At 47.8% G+C, this 20,739-nt stretch overlaps 1 protein-coding gene across 1 annotated transcript in view; it reads right to left on the reverse strand.

Moving 5' to 3' along the window:
- The window catches only part of NPHP4 (nephrocystin 4), a 132,956-nt gene that overhangs the window by 65,591 nt on the left and 46,626 nt on the right, over nt 1-20,739 (reverse strand). Inside the window, exon 9 of the mRNA XM_065884328.1 lies at nt 4,164-4,346. Coding sequence (XP_065740400.1) covers nt 4,164-4,346 — 183 coding nt within the window. The remainder of the gene's footprint in view (nt 1-4,163; nt 4,347-20,739) is intronic.

Here is a 20,739-nt window from a genome sequence, read left to right on the forward strand (position 1 = left end):
AAGTCTTTTGCCAAATTAGAGGAGTTTTCAGCCACTGTGTCTTCAAATGTTTTTTCTGCACAGAACCCTTTCTCTTCTACTGGGACTCTGACGACACAGGTGTTAGCCTTTGTGGTCCTGCCCCACACGTCCCTGAGGCTTTGTCCACTGTCTTCCAATCACTTTTCTCTCTGTGGTTCAGACTGGATAACTTCTATTGATTTCCCTTCAAGTTCACTGACTTTCTTCTGTCATCTCCATCCTGCTATTGAGTCCACCTAGCGAATACTTTACTTTGGCAATTTTATTTTTCAGTTCTAAAATTTCCTTTTGCTTCTTCTTTATCTTCCATCTCTTTGCTGAGACTTTCTATCTTTCCCTTTGTTTCAAAAGTGTTCGCTCTGATTTACTGGAGCATTTTGATAATGCCTGCTTTAAAGGCTCTGTCTGATAATTGCAACATTTGCGTCACCTCAGTATTGCTGTCTGTTGAGTGTCTCTCCCTTACGAGTGGAGATTTTCCTGGTTCTTTGTCAATTAAGCTTAGATTGTATCATGGACATTCTGAATGCCACATTATAAGATTCTGAGTCTCGTTTAAATCCTATGGAGAACGCTGGTATTTTTGTTTAGTCAGGAATCCACCCAGTTGGGTTCAAGCCCCAGTTTCCAACCAGCCTCTCGCGGGTGGTGGTTTCAACACCAGCTCCATTTACAAAGCCTGTGCAGTGATACTCAGGCCTCTCCTGCATGTGGTCCACCCAGTGGGCAACCCCACCCACAGTCCAGTTCTCAAAGCCTGCGATATGCTGTTTGGGGTCAGATTCAGGCACGTGAAGCTGGGAGTTAGCTCAGCATTTCTTAAACAACTTTATGGGGTACTTTCCAAGCTCCTCCCTCTCCAGATCCCCCTAGTTCTTTCCAGTTTCCTGGGGCTCCCCTTCCAATCCTCTGGCCAGACCCCACCATGCTGCACACCTCTGGCAACAGTACCTGAATGCAAGGCCAAGCAGTGGGGTACAGAGTGGGGTTGTTTTTTAAGTGCAGGAGTGTATAAAAGAGCTAAAGATCCCATCTATCATTACTGTAAGACAATATACAATTTCTAAAATTGATATACTAAGAAATAACAGTAGAAACATAATATTTAGAAAACAAAGTAAATACCATATGTCACAGCTAAGAGTTGAAAGCGGCTGCCTCTGGAGATATTAATTTTTTTTAAGACAATTATTTGCTCAAGGAAAGAATACAGGAGTTGTTTAAGAAGGAAAATATAATCATAATACACTACTTACCTTCACAGTAAATAATCATAATAACATAAACTGCAAAATTTACTTAGTAAAAAATTATAGGATGTGTATAGCATGTATTTTTTTTCTTTAACATCTGCCACTCCTACTCAACTGTAAGTTCCATGGGATTAGAGATATTTTTCCCGGAGCAGATAACAGGTGTTCAATAAAAAGTCACTGAATGAACAAATAAGATAAAGATCTGACGGGTGCACAGGCAGAGACCAGGCTTACCTAGGTTTCCACCCCTCTGACTGCGTAGATGCTGGCACTGCTACATGAGATGAGAAATACAGGAAGAAGCAGAGCAGCACTTTTAGAGAGCAGGAGAGTGGGTCAAGTCTGTGACCAGCGGTAGTTTATTATTTTAGCTAATTATATCTGTTTAGAGTAGTGGTCCTCAACTGGGGGCGATTTTGCCCCCAGAAGAACACATTCAGCTATGTCTGCAGACATTTAGGCTGTCATAACTGGGGGGATGCTACTGGCATCTAGTGGGAAGAGGCCAGGGATGCTGCTTGACACCTTCCAGTGCCCGGGACAGACCCACAGCAAAGAATTGCCTGGCCCCAAACGCTAATAGTACTGAGGTTGAGAAACCCTGATTAGAAGTGATATTCCTCATGAAAAATGATGGTATTTAATATATTTGTGTCCTTAAGACAGTCAAACCTTCACAACACTTATGCTCCAATATAGTTTACACACTTAAAAAGCGAAGGAAATGTAGTGGCATGAGAAGGCTAAAATTAAACAGCATAAGGATTTATTCACATACATACATGCACAGAGAGAGAGAGAGAATGAGAATGAGAGAACGGCAGTGGCTTCAGGATTTCTAACGGCAATTTTTTTTTTTTTTTTTTTTTTTTGCGGTACGCGGGCCTCTCACTGCCGTGGCCTCTCCCGTTGCGGAGCAACAGGCTCCGGACGCGCAGGCCCAGCGGCCACGGCTCACGGGCACAGCCGCTCCGTGGCATGTGGGATCTTCCCAGACCGGGGCACGAACCCGTGTCCCCTGCATCGGCAGGCGGACTCCCAACCACTGCGCCACCAGGGAAGCCCTCTAACGGCAATTTTATAATAAGGGCTCAAACCAGACCATGTGGGAATGCAGCAAAATGGGACCCCATAATCAGGGACATAATAAGAAAAGCTGCACCATCAGCTGCTCCCTTATTCAGGTTCCCAAAGCATAATCCAAACCATAAATAATAACACGGAAGATAACGTTTGTCACTAGACTCAGCACACGGATGACACACTGATATAACAGGTCTGGTCCTTTACCTAAGAAAAATTAGACAATTGAGGCCTAAAAGCCTCCTGTTTGTGCTGCTGAGACTGGACGGGTATATTTCAGGAATGTCAGCAGAAGAATCAAACAACACACCCAGGCAAAAACGCTGTCACAACCCATTAGTAGTGTCAGGAAGGACTTGGGACATCAGCCAGAGCAGTGGTGTCACACGGTGTCTGTGGCCCCCAGGTCTCCGCTCCCCACCCCACAGGGCCGCCAACAGGCCAGTGGAGGCCAGGGGATAAGACCCACACACACACGCTTCCGCTGGCCCTGCCCCACTTTTATTTGCTTTCTATGCTGGGGATCAGAGAAAGCTTCATTTCAAAATGGATTTTTTTTTTAAGTCCTGCTGTGGTCCCACCCCTCCAGACACAGCTGGAGAGAGTTGAGGTCCAGTGGGTGTGAGCGACAAGCCACAAAGACCAGCCAGGACAGTGCCCACCGCCCGGCTCCCATCCCAGCCTTGTGCACACGAGACACAGCCCCCAGTGCACCAAACGTTTCAAGAGGGCCTTTTTATTAAGGGAACCCTCCTACACTGTTGGTGGGAATGTAAGTTGGTGCAGCCACTGTGGAAAACCGTAGAGAGGTTCCTCAGAAAACTAAAAATAAAATTACCACATGATCCAGCAATCCCACTCCTGGGCATATATCTGGAGAAAACTCTAATTCAAAAAGATACATGCATCCCAATGTTCACAGCAGCACTATTCACAATAGCCAAGACAGGGAAGCAAACTGTCCGTGGACAGACGAATGGATAAAGAAGATGTGGTACATATATACAATGGAATACTACTCAGCCATAGAAAAGAACAAAATAATGCCTTTTACAGCAACACGGATGGACCTAGAGAGACTATCATACTAAGCGAAGTAAGTCAGAAAGAGAAAGACAAATACCGTACGATATCACTTATACGTGGAATCCTAAATATGACGCAAATGGACATATCTATGAAACAGAAACAGAATCAGGGACATAGAAAATAGACTGGTGGTTGCCAAGGGGGAGGGGGTTGGGGGGGCGAGTTTGGGATTAGCAGATGCAAACTGGTGTATTTAGAATGGATAAACAACAAGGTCCTACTGTACGGCACAGGGAACTATATTCAATACCCTGTGATAAACCATAATGGAAAAGAATATGAAAAAATGTACGTATATATATGTTAACTGGGCCACTTTGCTGTACAGTAGTAATCAACACAACACTGTAATTCAACTATACTTCAATAAAAAAATAAATTTAAAAATAAAAAGAGGGCTTTTTAAAAAGCACAGAAGTGGATCTCATGGCACCATGTATACAAATAAGGGTCACAGGCCCCGCAGGTCACCATGAGAGACTGATACATGACCGGGAACATTACAAGACCCCAGATAAAACCGGCCTCGGTGAGTCCACAGCCGACTATGACTCAGAAACCACACTTATTTTTTAAGGGCACAGCCTTGACATGAAAAAACAGAGCTCATGAAACATCAGCAAACGTATTTGTCAGCTTCTGATTTTGAAAATGCAGGAACTTGCTAGAAGCTCGTAGAAAATAATCATACTTACGGAGCCTCTAACAATTTACCTCTTCGGAGCTCATGCTGGCTGGGGGTACCTTATAGACCAGACAGTGCGAGGGGTTGGGCTGGATCCCACCCTGTAGAGGTAACGTCACCCGCCCGGAGCTGGCTTCCAGCACGGGGGTCCAGACAGCCCAGCGCACCATGTGCATACACGCCAGGTTCGACAAGGAGGTGACCGAAGCTGCCTGGAATGGAAACAAAGCACATTGGTCATGAGTCATTACCAAGCCCACTTGGGTAGGGGAAATCAACAGTGCTTTCCCGGTAAAATTTCACTAGAGAGCAGTGTAGCAAGGCAGGGGGTCATCACAAAAGAAAGAACCGCCACAGGAAGAGGACACGACATCACATCAGTGGCTCAAAGAGAGCAGGGAAGCCAGCCTCCGGTTCTGGGACCCCCCCCCTAACTAACCAGGACCCGCTTGAAGACCAACACCATCTTTATGACTCCTCCTCTTCCTGTAGGATCTTCCTGCAGGTTTTCAGACACTCTGTGCCTTACCAACATCTACCCAAATCCATGAATAAAACACCAGGAATGGCACTCTGTGTTAGTGATGAGACACTTTGTAAAATGATGAAGAAAACACGTGGATATTGGGAGACTGGGATTGACATATACACACTACTATGTATAAAATAGATAACTAAGGGACTTCCCTGGTGGTGCAGTGGTTAAGAATCCACCTGCCAAAGCAGGGGACACGGGTTCGAGCCCTGGTCCGGGAAGATCTCACATGCCGCGGAGCAACTAAGCCCTTGTGCCACAACTACTGAGCCTGCGCTCTAGAGCCCGAGAGCCACAACTACTGAGCCCACGAGCCTAGAGCCCGTGCTCCGCAATGAAGAGTAGCCCCCGCTCGCCGCAACTAGAGAAAGCCAGCCCGCAGCAATGAAGACCCAATGCGGGGCCAAAAACAAATAAATAAAATGAAAAAAATAATAATAAAATAGATAACTAATGAGAACCTAATGTGTAGCACAGGGAACTCTACTCAATGATCTGTGGTGACCTAAATGGGAAGGAAATCCAAAAAGGAGGGGAGATATGTATACCTAGAGCTGATTCACTTTGCTGTACAGCAGAAACTAACACAACATTGTAAAGCAGCTATACGCCAATAAAAATTAATTTAAAAAAAAAGAATACACGTGGATATTCAATTTAGGGTTATTAGCACACAGTTTCTCTCCCCAAGTTTCAGCTCCTAATGGTATGTTCTATCTATGTAACTTACGTGTAATTAGGAAATCAGTCAGGCTGAATGTTACATACTGTTCCTTTTTTCACTGTCTCTATCGTTGGCCAGATGCAAGGGAAGAGGACCCTAGGACACCCCAGAATTAGCCTCCACGTTCAAACAAAGCCATTTTCACAAATACGGCTTCAGGGCTTGATTCAGTAGTGTTTTAAAGAAACCACTTTCATCCGCTTATTCAAAAAGCAGCAAGAGGGACTTCCGTGGTGGTCACGTGGTTAAGACTTCACCTTCCAATGCAGGGGGTACAGGTTCGATCCCTGGTTGGGGAGCTAAGATCCCACATGGCTCATGGCCAAAAAAACAAAACATAAAACAGAAGCAATATTGCAGCAAAATTCAATAAAGACTTTAAAAATGGTCCAAAAAAAGCAGCAAGAATAAAGCAGAACTCGGAGTGGGCCGTGGTCGGGTCCTAAAATTCCTGCTCGGCTGGGCAACAAGACTTGTGATCCACCCCATTATGGCAGCTTCAGAGACAACGGCTCTGCCCCAGGCCCTGAATGGCAGATTCTGCAGGCTCCCTGGCACATCAGCTCCCCCAGGAAGGCCATTTCGCAGCCAGAGGACATGGGGCACTTGGCGACACCAGGTGAGACTGGAGCCCAGGAACAGCGCTTTCCACCCCAAGAGCCCAGCGACACTTACCGCAGTCAGACTGACAGCCGGGACTCGGGGCAGCAGCCACGCCCGCCTCTGCCCCACAATTCCCAGCCTCGGTGGTAATGCTGCGGAGAAGCCACCCAAAGGCGGCACGTGTAAAACGCAACGTGGCCACAGCATCTCCCTTCCTGGGAGGACGAGCGCAAAGGCCCGCGTGGTTCCTCAGTGTCGCCCGGCAGCCGAGGGAGCCGATGGCCCTCCGTCCCTCTTGACCACCGGCTGCACGCACTAACCCAGCCGCCCCCAAACTCAGGCCGTGGTCACAGGGAGGCTGACAGCCTGCAAGGAGGGGGCCTCGGACTCTCGGAAGGAATGGAAGCCCAAGCCTGCCTGTGATGGTGCAGAGCATGGTCCCAAAGGAAAGATGATGCCAACGGGGACCCTCTGACCCGAGCTGTGTCTGGGGCCACGGAGGCAGGGAAGGCTCCAGCGGTGTGCCCGGGGCTCCCCACGGACCCTGCTTATGTGGCTGGACACGGGTGAGCTGTGTGCCACTGTCACAGCCAGGACTTGACTGCACTCAGGTAAAGGGCAGATCGTCACACACACACACACAAAAGGACGCTGGCTGGAATCCAGCACAGGCGACTTGATGGCCAACTGGCTCAAACCACAGCAGAGGCTGTGCACGAGGGTACCCCAATACAGAACAGGAAGCGTGCATTTCATCCAAGTCAGTCTTCCCAGACTGTTCCAGATGATATCCCATCCCGTTATATCCTTTATATCCGTGTGGGGGAACACCCAGAATCAGTGTCTGGTTGTGAATTAATCTCTCTTTCCTGAGGCCCCCTAGTAACTGGACCTCACGCCACCCACTTCAGCTTATTCTGATCCTTTACTGGAGCCAAACTTCAGACCATGGGTAGGATACTTCATACCACCACATGAGCAAGGATTTGGGTCCCTGTCAACTCAATGAGAAAAAAAAAATAACCCACATCCTGGAAGTACAAGCAAAGAATCGGCCGAGTTAAGAATCCTAAGAGTCTGATTCTGTGCCATAACTTTCCATGTCTGTCAAATACAAGGACGGCGGTCTGCCCTTCCCATCCCGTTAGCCACTGACAGGATAAAACGGTACTGAACAACTACAGTGTATCAGGGAAAAGTTGCTATAAGTCTATTGTTTTTAAAAAATAAATTATAGGGCTTCCCTGGTGGCGCAGTGGTTGAGAGTCTGCCTGCCGATGCAGGGGACACAGGTTCGTGCCCCAGTCCGGGAAGATCCCACATGCCGCGGAGCGGCTGGGCCCGTGAGCCATGGCCGCTGAGCCTGCGCGTCCGGAGCCTGCGCTCCGCAACGGGAGAGGCCACAGCAGTGAGAGGCCCGCGTACCGCAAAAATAAATAAATAAATAATAAATGTATCAGCAAAACTGGCCACTAAAAAAACTATAAGGATTCAATACTACGTAGACTATGTTTGCAAACAGCCGTCTCCCAAAAAATTCGTAAGTTTATTACAGGATCCAAAAGAAAACAAAAAACGTGCCCCCATTTTCATGCTATCTGTGCAACCCCTTCTGGCTTAACCTTTCAAATGCGGTGACTGATCCCCAGCTTCCGGTTTCACACACCTTTTGATTTTCTCGTCCTCAGTCTGCACGGCACTCTTCTGTGTAAGGCAGCTGTCAGTTACACAAACACCCACTTCTCACACTTTAACAGCCCAGGAACAAAACCTAGAAGAGGCAGGAAGGATCCTCCCCGAGCCTCCAGAAGGAGCAAGGCCCTCCCGACGCCTTGATTTTGGCCCAGCAGATTCTGGATCCAGAACTGACTGGGAGAGAATAAATGTCTGTTGTTTTAAGCCAAGTAGTTTGTGACAATTTGTTCAGGCCGCCCCAGGAGGAATCCCCTCCGTCTCTGTCCTCAGACCAACTCAGAAATCCCTTCGAGGCAGGTAAAACTTCAGGTTATTTCACGAGGTTGATTTTCCTTTAGATCTTCAGTGAGACCTAATTCCTCCTGCCGGGGCCCCCTGTCACCCACTGAGCCCCCTCCATGCTAACTCTGGTCACCGCAGCCCGACGCCCAGAAACACACTGCAGAGGTGACAGGGAACCCATGGGGCGGGGGGAGGTCCCCTGGCCCTGAGGCCACCTCCCGAGACAGAGCTGGGCCCGAGGGCCAGACCCTGGATGGGGGCAGCCACGCTGGGGCCCCTGGTGAGCACAAATGAGAAAAGCAAACTGTTGTGGCAGAACGTGTCCAAATGTCCCCGACAGCACGCCCATCACAGAGGCTGTGGTGACCGGGAGTCACAGAGAGAGATTTAGGAAGCACGGGACAGATGGAGGAACGGGCAGAAGGCGGCCCGGCCTGGGCCAGGCACAGGTCTGTTCTGGGGTGTCCATGTGACCCTCTGCACCGTCCGCGAATGTTGACCACGGAGGGAGGGCCAAGGCCCACCCCAGCGGCACAGACCAAGGAGCGTTCACGCGCCTACGAGCCGGGCCGGTCCACATTGGCAGCCGGCGGCTCTGAGGTCTCAGAGCTGGGCCACAGGCAACGCACAAGGGTACGATGACTTGTTTCCCGCATCCTCCTGAGAGGACACTGGGTGCCTGGCCACTGAGGCGAACCTCGCGAGGCCCGAGAGCCTGAAACACGCCCAAGGGGAAGAGTCAGGAGAGAAACAGGCGTCCAGAGCCAGAATCTCCCCCCCTCCTTCCCGCCAAGGAACACAAGGCACCCCGGACCACCGGGCAAAGCAAAGGCTCACAAACCACATACCGTCAGCCCGAAGCCATTCCCTCCAGAAGTGGATCGATTACACGCCCAAAGCTTTTCCAACTCAGACGTACAGAGAACGCGGCAGCTGCTGCAGACTGATTTCCTCCGCACACATTCAGGGTGGAAAAGGAAACCTAACGACGCGTAAAGTCGCTTAAGCTGCCCGCACACGACACCGCGTATGCAGAGTCATCTAAAAGCACAGCAATCATTTGGCAGGCGATATTTTCATTTCATTCTACAGAGTACAGTAATTATTTTTAAACATACACATGAGCAATGAAAAACAACAAGGGTATGGTTTTAAGAAAGCTGTAAACCTAGAATTACTCTTCGTACTGGCTAAAGGGCTCATAACACTCTGGTCCTCTTTGCAAAAAAGGTATCAACTCAACGAGAGCTGAGAGAAGCAATAGGGAATCCGTCCTGAGTTTGGGGCCGTGGCTGGTGAGGTGGACAGGCGTGCAGCCTCTCGTCCTTCGGAGTCTGCAGCCCAGCAGCCAGAGCACGGGCACTCCAGGGACTTTGTACCCGCTTCCTCTGGAGAACCGGCCCCTTGCCGGGGTCCGCTTCCCTCCTCGCATCTCCCACTGGGTCCTACAGAGCCCTTGACATTGGGGCTCAGGCTTGGTAGCCTGGCATCCCTTCCTGCAGGCACCTCTGCTCCACGGGGCCGTGACCCCAGTGCAGGTCAACAGGGAACTCCACGGCCTGGAATAACGACTACTACAGAGAAGGGATGCACTGAGGCCAGCCCTAGCCTTTCTATGAGGGGTTCCTAGTGGGGTCTCAGGAGAAGGCGGCTCGCTTGCGTTCGGAGTCACCACCCGGGGAAGAAGTAAGCCTGAAGCTGTCTGCTGCCACCCCTACCCCAACCCCCAGGGCACCATGAAATCCTGAGCACAGCGGGAGAGAAGCCGGCAACAGAGAAACACGCAGGGCAGGCGAGGGAACGCAGGGGAGAGGGACGGAGGGGAACAGCCTCCATGCCAGCCAGGCTGAGGCCGTGCGGAGCATGCAAGACCTGAAAGAAAAAGTCAGCCAGCTGGACTTGAAACCAAGAAACAGCATTACCACTGGGGACAGGTGGTAAAGAGGACATGGGATCTCTCTGCTTATTTCTTACAACAGCATGTGAATCTGTAATGACGTCAAAATAAAGTGTAATTTAAAAAACAGTGAGGTACATGACAAAAGCTATATAAAGTGCTGGTAAAAAAAAAAAAACAACTGTCCACAAAAAAAGAAGGTCCAGAACACATGAAAGAGAAAATCCCACTTACAAGAGCAGCACAAAAATTAAATATCTGTGAATAAACTTAGTAAGAACTGTTCAACTGTTTAAAATCTACATTGTAAACCTATATTTAAAATCACTCCCCAAAGACACAAAAACAGAAGTGGACCAACAGAAAGACTTCCCTTCTTCCTGGTTATGACATCACAAATTAATAAATTTAATGCAATCCCAATAAAAATGCCAACGAGCTCTCTTTATGGAGCTAGACCTGTTGATGCTGAAGTTCCTCGGGAAAAGCAAACGTGGGGAGAGCAGGAAGAGCCAGGAAGGGGAGGGGCTGCAGGCCAAACCCGCCACCAAGAGGCCCAGCAGCCTCAGGCCGTGACCCTGTGGTCCCAGCACAGAAACAGAGCAGCCACGGGCAGAATAAAGATCTAGAGGCAGATGCAAGTGTAAACGGAGATCTAGCGTATGACTAAGGGGCATCTTAAATCACTGCGGCACAGAAGGACTGTTTAGTAAGTAGTATTGGGACAACTGGATGGCCCCCGGGAAAAGATAAAATTAGATCCATTCCTCACACCACAAACGAGATCCAAACATAAAAACTGAAACCATACACGTGCTAGGAGAAAACACGGATAAATTCTTCTATAGGAGTAGGGAAAGGCTTTTTAACTACGACTCAAAATCCAGATACAACGAAAGAAAAGACTGATACATTTGACTGCATCAAAAAGTTTTGACGTTTACATGATGTTATGGACTGAATGTTTGTCCAAAACAAACATTCCCTAAAATTCATACATTGAAGCCCTAATTCCAAAGTGATGGCATCTGGAGGTGGGCCTTTGGGAGGTACTTAGGTTTAGATGAGGTCATGACAGTGGGGCCCCCATAGTGGGATTAGTGCCCTTATAAGAAGAGAAAGAGAGAGCTCCCCCTCTCCCTCCACACACACACATACCACTGAAAGGTCACGTGAGCACACAGCGAGAGGGTGGTGTCCACAAACCAGGAAGAGAGGCCTCACCAGGAACCAGATCTGCAGGGGCCTTCATCTTGGACCTCCAGCCTCCAGAACTGCGGGAAATACATGTCTGTTGTTTAAGCCACCCAATATATGGCATTTTGTTACAGCAGCCTGAGCAGACTAAGACACGTGGCCCAAAAAAATCAGGGACGAGGGAAATAAAAAGACAAATGACAAAACTGGGAGAAAATATCTGCAATATATGTCTCAGATAAAGAGAGGAAATATCCTTAACATACAAAGAGCTCTTAACATTTGATGACAAGGTGCAAGAGTACTACAGAAAAATGGGCAAAAGACACAAATAGACAACTCACACACATATGAAAACATGTTCAACTTCATTTATAATCAGAGAAATGCAAATTCAACTATACTGTGATACCATTTCTTGCCCATCAGATTAGCAGAACTCAAAAGCTTGACGATGCAACTATTGGTGAGCCAGTGGGGAGACAGGTCCCCCAGTACACTGCCAGTGAGAAGAGAACAGCGTGCGACCCCTCTGGAGAAACTGGACAACAGCTAACAACACAATATACACATTTAACCTCCAATCCAGCAAACCCACTTCTGGGAACTCACCCTGAAGGTGCCCCTCCTACAATACAAAAGTTCACACGCACAAGACCATTCATCTCAGCATCACTTACAGCTGCAAAATACTGGAAACTGTCTGAATATCCAAACATAGGTAATTGGGCAAATAAACCGCAGAGCACTATGGAGCGAGTGCAGCTGGAAAAAGGAGCGGGGAGGCAGGGCTGCCGGGGGGGACTGCCAGGGTGAGCTGGGCCGGGGAGAAGACGCAACGAGCCGCAAGGCCCACGCACAGGTCTGCTCCCCCCGACCCCGTGTGGAAAGGGGAGCTGAGTCAACACCCACACATCTGTGATATTCGCACAAAGCAGCCCAGGAAGGAGGGGCCCCGAGCAACAGAGCTGGCTCCCACCAGGAGACTCTTCTCGGACCACCTTTTGGTAGAACTTTGACTTTCCAAACTGTCTTTGTGTTCTTTATATTCAAAAAATAAAACTAACTCAATAAGGACGGGCAGGGGAAATAACTATAAAACTGAAAGCAAAGAGAAACAGAAGGACCCGACGGCATTCATGAAGAGCGTGAACACACAGAAGGGGCCAAGGGACCCAGGACAACACTGGCTGCTCCCCTGGGTCTCGGCCGCTAACGAACCCTGAACTCTGCCTGGTAGGTTTGTCTCTGACAGCTGTCTGGGTGAAGCTACTCTGACGTTACTTTAGGTGCCTCCTAGGATTGAGCAAGCGGGTTGCCATGCGGACGGCACTGGGAGCCAGGCTCCTCTGTGGAAGGAGAGGTGCAAACGTGGAAGGTGAAGCCTGGGGCGCCCCGCCAGGTGGATGGGGTCAGCAACAGCTCAACTCCCAAGCCGTGTGCGTGCACACGGATGCGTGTACATGTGTGTGCGTCTATTTAAGTATGTGTATGCATGCGTACCTGTGTGTGCACATATACGTGCATGCGTGTTTCCATATGTAAACTGTCCGAGCTCTGTCCGCTGAGCGGGCTTAGAAACAAAGACAATCCCAGCGCCCAGACCTGGATTCTAACACTTTCCCCTTTAAAAAGAGCCAGGGCTCATCAAAACCAAGGAAAGTCTAAGAAACCGTCACAGTCCAGAGAAGCCTGAGGAGACATGATGACTAAATGTCATGTGGCCTCCTAGATGCGGTCCTGGAGCAGAAAAGGACATTAGGTAAGGAAATTCGACTTACCTAAAGCATGGACTTCGGTTAGTAACAATGCATCAATACTGGTTCATTAGGTGTGACTAATGTACCACCCTAACGACGTTAATAACAGGGGAAACTGGGAATGGGGATAGGGGATCTCTCTGCACTGTCTTCACTGTTGTTCTGTAAATCTAAAACTTTCCCAAAATACAAAGCGTTTTAGAAAAAGGAAGAGGTGGTAAACCACAGCTCCCCACATAAATGGCTGATTCCAGAGCTGGAACAGGGAAGACGCAAGATGAGCCTGAAGCATCTTCTGCCAGAAAGCCAGAAAACGCTCAAAAAACAAAACATGACGGGGGATGTCACAGGGACACAGCCTGAAGGGACTCTGGCTAAGTATGGGACAATTTGAACACCAAAAATAATTAGGGGTGGTCATTTTAAAAACAGGGATCCAGGGCTTCCCTGGTGGCGCAGTGGTTGAGAGTCCGCCTGCCCGTGCAGGGGACACGGGTTCGTGCCCCGGTCCAGGAAGATCCCACATGCCGCGGAGCGGCTGGGCCCGTGAGCCATGGCTGCTGAGCCTGCGCGTCCGGAGCCTGTGCTCCGCAACGGGAGAGGCCACAACAGTGAGAGGTCCGCGTACCACAAAAAAAAAAAAAAAAAAAAAAACAGGGATCCAGAAGTCCATACCAATATGGACTCAACAGCCGAATCAATCAATTAATCCATCCGTGAGGGAGAAGGGAGGGTTCTGGACAGTAGAAAGTCATGTGGGGGAAAGGCTGGGGTTGGAAATCATGCTTCTGAGAGGCAGCAATGGATGCCAACCTAGGGGGACATTCAGACAAGGAGCAGGTATCTGCGTGGCTTAAAGAGCCTCCCCACGGTCTGCTTATTAGTTGCAAGGAAAAAAACAGTAACTCCACAGTGGAGACATCACACAACACCCAACCAGACGACCCAAGTGAACAAGGCCAGTGCGGTTCAGATGGACACCATGCACCTGTGGCCATGAGACCCTGGGGACACGCCTCACACAGTGTCCAGCGGGGATGCACAACCCGACTCCACCAGGAGGGAACATCAGCAACTCCCAAATAGGGAACTTCCTCTCTAGGACATTTTTTTTTTTGATGATGAGAAACAATGCCGTATTTTTTTTTATTTATTGTTTTTTTTTGCGGTACGCGGGCCTCTCACTGTTGTGGCCTCTCCCGTCGCGGAGCACAGGCTCCGGAAGCGCAGGCTCAGCGGCCATGGCTCACGGGCCCAGCCGCTCCGCGGCATGTGGGATCCTCCCGGACCGGGGCACGAACCCGTGTCCCTTGCATCGGCAGGCGGACTCTCAACCACTGCGCCACCAGGGAAGCCCTCTAGGACATTTTTTAAAGGAAGGAGAATATGGCATACAAAATAAAGTCTTAAATAGACAAAGAAAGGCTGTGGCGCTGATCCAGGTTGAAGGAGACCACAGAGCCGTGTGATCCTGCACTGGGTCCTATACCGAGAGAAACACTGCAAAGGACACAGCTGGATGGATGGGCAGAACCGAAAGGTGGATGGGAGATGGGGGCGTGGAGCTGATGCTAAGTGAACTGAGGTTGACCCCGCACTGTGCTTACACAGGGGACACCCTCAATCTCCAGGAGGCACGGAGGCATTTAGGGGTCAGGAGCATGTCTGCAGTTTACTCTCAAGTGGTTCAGAAAAAATACGTGTGTGAGTCTACATACACGCACACATGTGCGCGCGCGCACACACACACACACACACACACACACACGGGCAGGGAGGGAGGAAACGTGAGCAAGCGAGTGCAACTAAAGCAGATGGGGCACCTGTAATCAGTCAGTGAAACTGAACCAAGACTAAACCAGTACTTTTTGTATTTCTGCAACTTGTCTGTAAGTTTTTACAGAAATAAAATAAAAAGTTTTTGACAGAACAAAATAAAGTCCCACTATGCCTTTAAAAAAAAAAAAACAGTGTGAAGAAAATGAAAAGGCAAGCCACAGACTGAAAAAATATTCTATGTATCTGACAAAGAACTTATATCCAAAATATATAAAAGAAACTCCCATCCACGCAATAAAAAAGGCAAACAACCCGAAACAATGGAATGACCACTTGACAAAGGCAGATTGGGAACGGCCAACAAACACACAAACAAGTACACAGTATCACTGGTCGCCAAGGAAATGCAAAGCAAAGCCACAGTCACAACCCCTAAAGTGCCTAAAATTAAAATGACAAGCAGAATCCAATGCTGGCGAGCACGCAAGCAACCAAGCTCTCAGACAGCGCTGGTGCGACCACCTGGACGAGCTGGCACTGCTTAAAAGGAAAGCACACATCTACCTGTGACCCAGCCACTCCGCTCCACAGTATTTACCAAAGAGAAATGAAAATATACGTCCATAAAAAGACTTGCCCAAGAATGTTTCGGGCAGCTCCATTCATAAAGTAGAAAAGCCCACCAAGCGAAAAATGAAGAAACAGATTCATAGGACAGAAAACTCAGCAATAAAAATAAATGAACCAGGACTTCCCTGGTGGCGCAGTGGTTAAGAATCCGCCTGCCAATGCGGGGAACACGGGTTCGAGCCCTGGTCCGCGAAGATCCCACGTGCCACGGAGCAATGAAGCCCGTGCGCCACAACTACTGAGCCTGCGCTCTAGAGCCCGCGAGCCACGACTACTGAGCCCACGTACCTCGACTACTGAGGCACGCGTGCCTGGAGCCCACGCTCCGCAACAAGAGAAGCCACCGCAATGCGAAGCCCACGCACCGCAACGAAGAGTAGGCCCCGCTCACCACAGCTAGAGAAAGCCCGCACACAGCAATGAAGACCCAACGCGGCCGAAAATAAATAAATAAGTAAATTTTAAAATTTAAAATAAAAAATGAATGAAGGTCCAAACCATTATGCTGGATGGGAGAAATCCAGACACATAAAGCATAGTCTACATTACTCCATTTAGATGAAGTTCAAAAACAGGCAAAACCCTTCTGTGGTTGTTGTGGGCTGAATAATGGCCCCCAAAGATATCAGGCCCTAATCCCCAGAACTCGTAAACATTGCTTTGTAAGGTCAAGGGATCTTTTCAGATGGGATTAAGTTGAGGATCTTGGGAAGCAAAGATCATCCTGGACTACCTGGCTGGCCCTAAATGCAGCCATGAGTGCCCTTATTAGAGGGAGGCAGAGCGGGGTTTGAGACACACACAGACGAGCGGGCCGTGCCGACATGGAGCAGCAGAGACGTGAAGATGCAGGCCTGCAAGAGTGGAGGGATGGGGCCACAGCCAAGGACTGCCGGCAGCCCCCGAAGCTGGAAGGGGCAGGAAGGAGCCTCCCCTGTGGCCTCCGGAGGGAGCACAGCCCTGCCCACACCTTGTTTCCAGCCCAGTGATACTGACTCCAGACTTTTGGCCTCCAGAACTATGAGAGAATACATATCCATTGTTTTACCCTATCAAATCTGGGGTAACTTGGTAAGCAGTCAGAGAAAATTCATGAAGTTTCTAAAGATAAAAACCAAGCCAGCACTTGCTGACAGGGGGTGGGAACTGCCTGGGAGGGACAGGAGCGGACTTCTGGAAGAGTAGAGAGGTTCTGCCCCTTGGAAGCGGCGGGGGAGACACAGTTGATACTAGTCAGAACTCACAGAAGTAAGCGTAGACCTGTACGGGTCACCAAAGGTAAGCTTTACTTCAAGAACAAAACAATCACGTGAGCCCCTGAAGTGCCTGAGACCAGACCCTTCCTCGACTTGCCAGATCTGAGAGCCAAGAGAGTCGCTTCCTGTTGCTCAAGCTGGACTGAACAGAGTTTCTGTTTCTAGTAACCATAAGAGTCTCAACTCCCAGGCCTACAGAGACGTGCATGTGCGCCAAAGAAGTGGCCCCTGGAAGTCCAGCAGTTATACAGGCTCTTCGTCACCTGCACCCAGAATGACTCCACCTGCCTCGCTCCCAGGAGTGGGAGGCATCGGCCTTTTTCCGATTCTACAGGATGTAAGATGCGCCCCCCACCCCCGCCGCAACTAAGCACACTGCCTGAGCAGGAAGGCAGAGATTACGGGTGGGGTGCTGCAAGAGAAAAGGAAGGATGCCGCAGAATACGGAAGCTTCTCTGCACCGCATACCAATATCCTGAGCAATCACCAAATTAACAGTGGACGGGGGATTCCAGATCATTTCCTGAAGCCGTGTGAGGAATCGACTTGAGCAAGAAACCTTCAGCGGGTTCCCAAAGTGAAAACCTGACGAGTGTTATAAGGTGTCAGAAGGAGGGGACAATTACAGGAGCACTTTCACCTGTGACAGCCTACTATCATCAGCCTTATCTCCAGAAGAAATAAAAGAGGAACACCAGCTCCATGTTTAACCAGAGACCTGTAAGTCAACAGAGCAGAAGGAACCACAAACAAGCGAGGCAGGGCTGTCATCCCAACATCTCATTTGGGCCTGGAGTGGAAGCCGTTTCCTCATTCTCTCCAAGGAAACACCACCAATGGGGAAATGAGAGGCAGCTCCGCCCAAGGCAGCGTTACCGGGCTCATATCACTGAATTAAAGGTGAGTTGTTCCACCTTTGGTGAGAAATACCGAACGATGCACTAAAGTCAGAGCTGTTAGATGCAGCACACCTTAAACTCCTGGGGCAAAACCAAACCACGATGAAGACCCGTAATTTATGAGATTTGGGACTGGGAAGAATTGTGCTAAACCAAAGAAGTGATGGAGACAAGGAGAAACTTACTTCAAAAGGTCAGTCAGGAGAGGATCCTGCAAAGAAGGCGGAGCAGGAGACACCAGGAATCTCTCCCTACTGGACACCACCTGCTCTGGCAGAACTGTCTGGTGTGATTATTTTGGAACTCGGGAGACTACTGAAGGCTTGCAACCTCCAGGGGAAGAACTGGACAGTAAGTTGTGGTCAACTGGAGGCAAATTCAGCCCTTAGCCCAGCAGCAGCTCCCCACCCCCACCCCAGCCAGTGGGCAGGCAGCTGTGCCCATGCTCCTGGGACAGCCTGTGCACAGCTTGTGGGAACCAGGGTGGGAAAAAAGACCCCCTCCTCTAAAGATTGGGTATCCATGCTCTGATTTTTTTTTTTAACGTCTTTATTGGAGTATAATTGGTTTAGTTATGGTGTGTTAGTTTCTGCTGTATAACAAAGTGAATCAGCTATGTGTATACATATATGCCATATCCCCTCCCTCTTACATCTCCCTCTCACCCTCCCTAACCCACCCACCTATGCTCTGATTGCTGCTTCTGATCACAGAGGTCCAGGAAAGGGGAATGCACCAGTGTTGTTGTACCTTCCCTCCAGCTGCAGAGGATTTGAAGGCTCAGAGCCTTTTCCACCTTCATTTTTCTTTTTCCTCTTTTGGGAGCCAGACATTAAAGACTCAGACATTCAAAAACAACTGCACGTATGTGGAAAATTAGAAAGTGACCATGCATGCCCAGGGAAAGGCACAGGCTCAGAAAAGACCTAAGAAGAACTTAAGTTTATACCTCTGGATGATCCTCAGCACACAGAAATCCCGTGGCAATCCAAAAAAAAAAGGATAATAATAAAAAAACAGCAAACCCTGGGGTATGGGCAGATCTGACTTCCAGAGCTGCCACATTATTAGACCCAAATGTCCAGTGTTCAAAAACAAAAGCACAAGGCATACAAAGAAACAGAAAAGTATGGCCCGTTCAAAGGAAAAAATAAATCAACAGAAACTGTCCCTGAAAACGACCTAATGGTAGATATACTAGACAAAGGCCTTAAAACTACTGTCTTAAAGATGTTCAGAGAACTAAAGGAAGATGTGGAGAAAATCATGAAAACTCTGTATGAACAAAATGGAAATATCAATAAAGAGACAGGAAACCTAAAAAGAAATTCTGGAGCTGAAAATTACAGTAACCAAAAATGAGAAATTCACTGGAGGGATTCAAAGGCAGATTTGAACCTGCAGAAGAAAGAATCAATGAACTTGAAGATAGAACAATGGTAATTACTGAGTCTGAAAAAGAAAAAAAATTGAAAAAAAAGCAGAAAGAACTTAAGGGACCTATGGGACACTATCAACTGGACCAATATACACATCCTGGGAGTCCCAGGAGACAAGCGAGAGAAAGGTGCAGAGAGAGTATCTGAAGAAATGGTGGCTGAAAACCTCCCAAATTTGATGAAAGACATGAATATAAACATCCAAGAAGCTCAATGGACCTGAAGAGATCCACACTGAGATACACTGTAATCAAACTTTCAAAAGACAAAGACAAAGAGCAAAAATTGAAAGCAAGGAGAGAAGCAAACTGTCACGTACAAGGGATCCTCAGTAAGATTATCAGCACATTTCTCATCAGAAACTTGAGGCCAGAGACAGTGAGCCAGCATACCAAAGTGCTAAAAGGAAAACAAAACTGTCAACCAAGAATCCTATATCTGGCAAAACTCTCCTTCAAAAGTGAGGGAGAAATTAAGACATACCTAGATAAACAAAAGCTGAAGGAGTTCACTGTCACTAGACCTGCTTGCAAGAAATGCTCAAGGGAGTCCTGCAGGGTGAAATGGAAAGACACTGGACAGTAACTCAAAGCCATATGGGAAATAGAAGATCTCAATGAAGGTAAATATATGGACAATTATAAAAGCTAATATTATTGAAACAGTGGCTTGTTATCGCTCTTTTTGTTGTCTACATGATTTAAAACACTAATACATATAAAGGAAAAAACCAAATTATTAGTGTAAAAGCTACTACAACTTTGGTTTGTAACTCCATATCTTGTTTTCTACATAATTTAAGAGAATAACACATTGAAAAGCATTATTATTTTATGTTTTGGGCACACAATGTATAAAGATGTAATACTGTGGCATCAACAACCGAAAGGGTGGGAGATGGTGCTACAAATTAACAGAGTTTTTGTACGTTATTGAAATTAAGATGGTACAAATTCAAATTAGTGTTATAACTTCTGGATGCTAAAGGTAGTCCCCATAACCACAAAGAACTGAGCTATAGAGTGTACACGAAAGGAAATGAGAAGGGACTTTAAACATTTCACTTCAAAGAAAATCAACCAAACGCAAAAGAAGAGAGTAATGCAGGGACCAAAAAAAAAAAACTTTAACACATAGAAATAAATAACACAGTGACAGAAGTAAGTCCTTCCTTATCAGAAATTACTTTAAATGTAAATGGATTGAACTCTGCGATCAAAAGACAGAGACTGGCAGAATGGATAAAAACACATGATCCAAATATACACTGTCTGTAAGAGACCCACCTGAGAACCAAAGACACATACAGGCTGGAAGTGAAATGAATATCAACAGAGTAAAAAGGGAAACCCCAGAATGGGAGAAAATATTTGCAAATCGTATATCTGATAAAGGATTGATATGCAAAATATACAGAAAACTCCACAACCCAATAAAAAACTGGCAAAAAACCTAGACATTTCTCCAGATAAGACACACAAATGGCCAACAAGCATATGAAAAGATGGTCAACATCACTAATCGCTAGGTAAATGCAAATCAAAAGTACAATGAGATACTACTTCACACCCATTAGGATGGCTACTATCCAAAAAATAGAAAGCAGTGAGCATTGGCAAGGACATGGACTGTTGGTGGGAATGTAAAATGGTGTAGCCACTGTAGACAACAGAATGGTTCCTCCTCAAAAGTTAAAAACAGAATTACCATATGATCCAGTAATTCCACTTTGGGGTATATACACAAAAAGTATTGAAGGCAGGTCTCAAAGAGATACTTGTACACCCATGGTCACAGCAGCATTGTTCTCAATAGCTAAAACGTGGAAGCAACCCAAGTGTGGTCTATCCACGCAATGGAATATTACTCAGCCTTAAGAAGGAAGGAAATTCTATGATATGCTACAACA

The sequence above is a fragment of the Phocoena phocoena genome, chromosome 1, assembly GCF_963924675.1.
Source record: "Phocoena phocoena chromosome 1, mPhoPho1.1, whole genome shotgun sequence".
NCBI classification, from domain to species: Eukaryota; Metazoa; Chordata; class Mammalia; order Artiodactyla; family Phocoenidae; genus Phocoena; species Phocoena phocoena.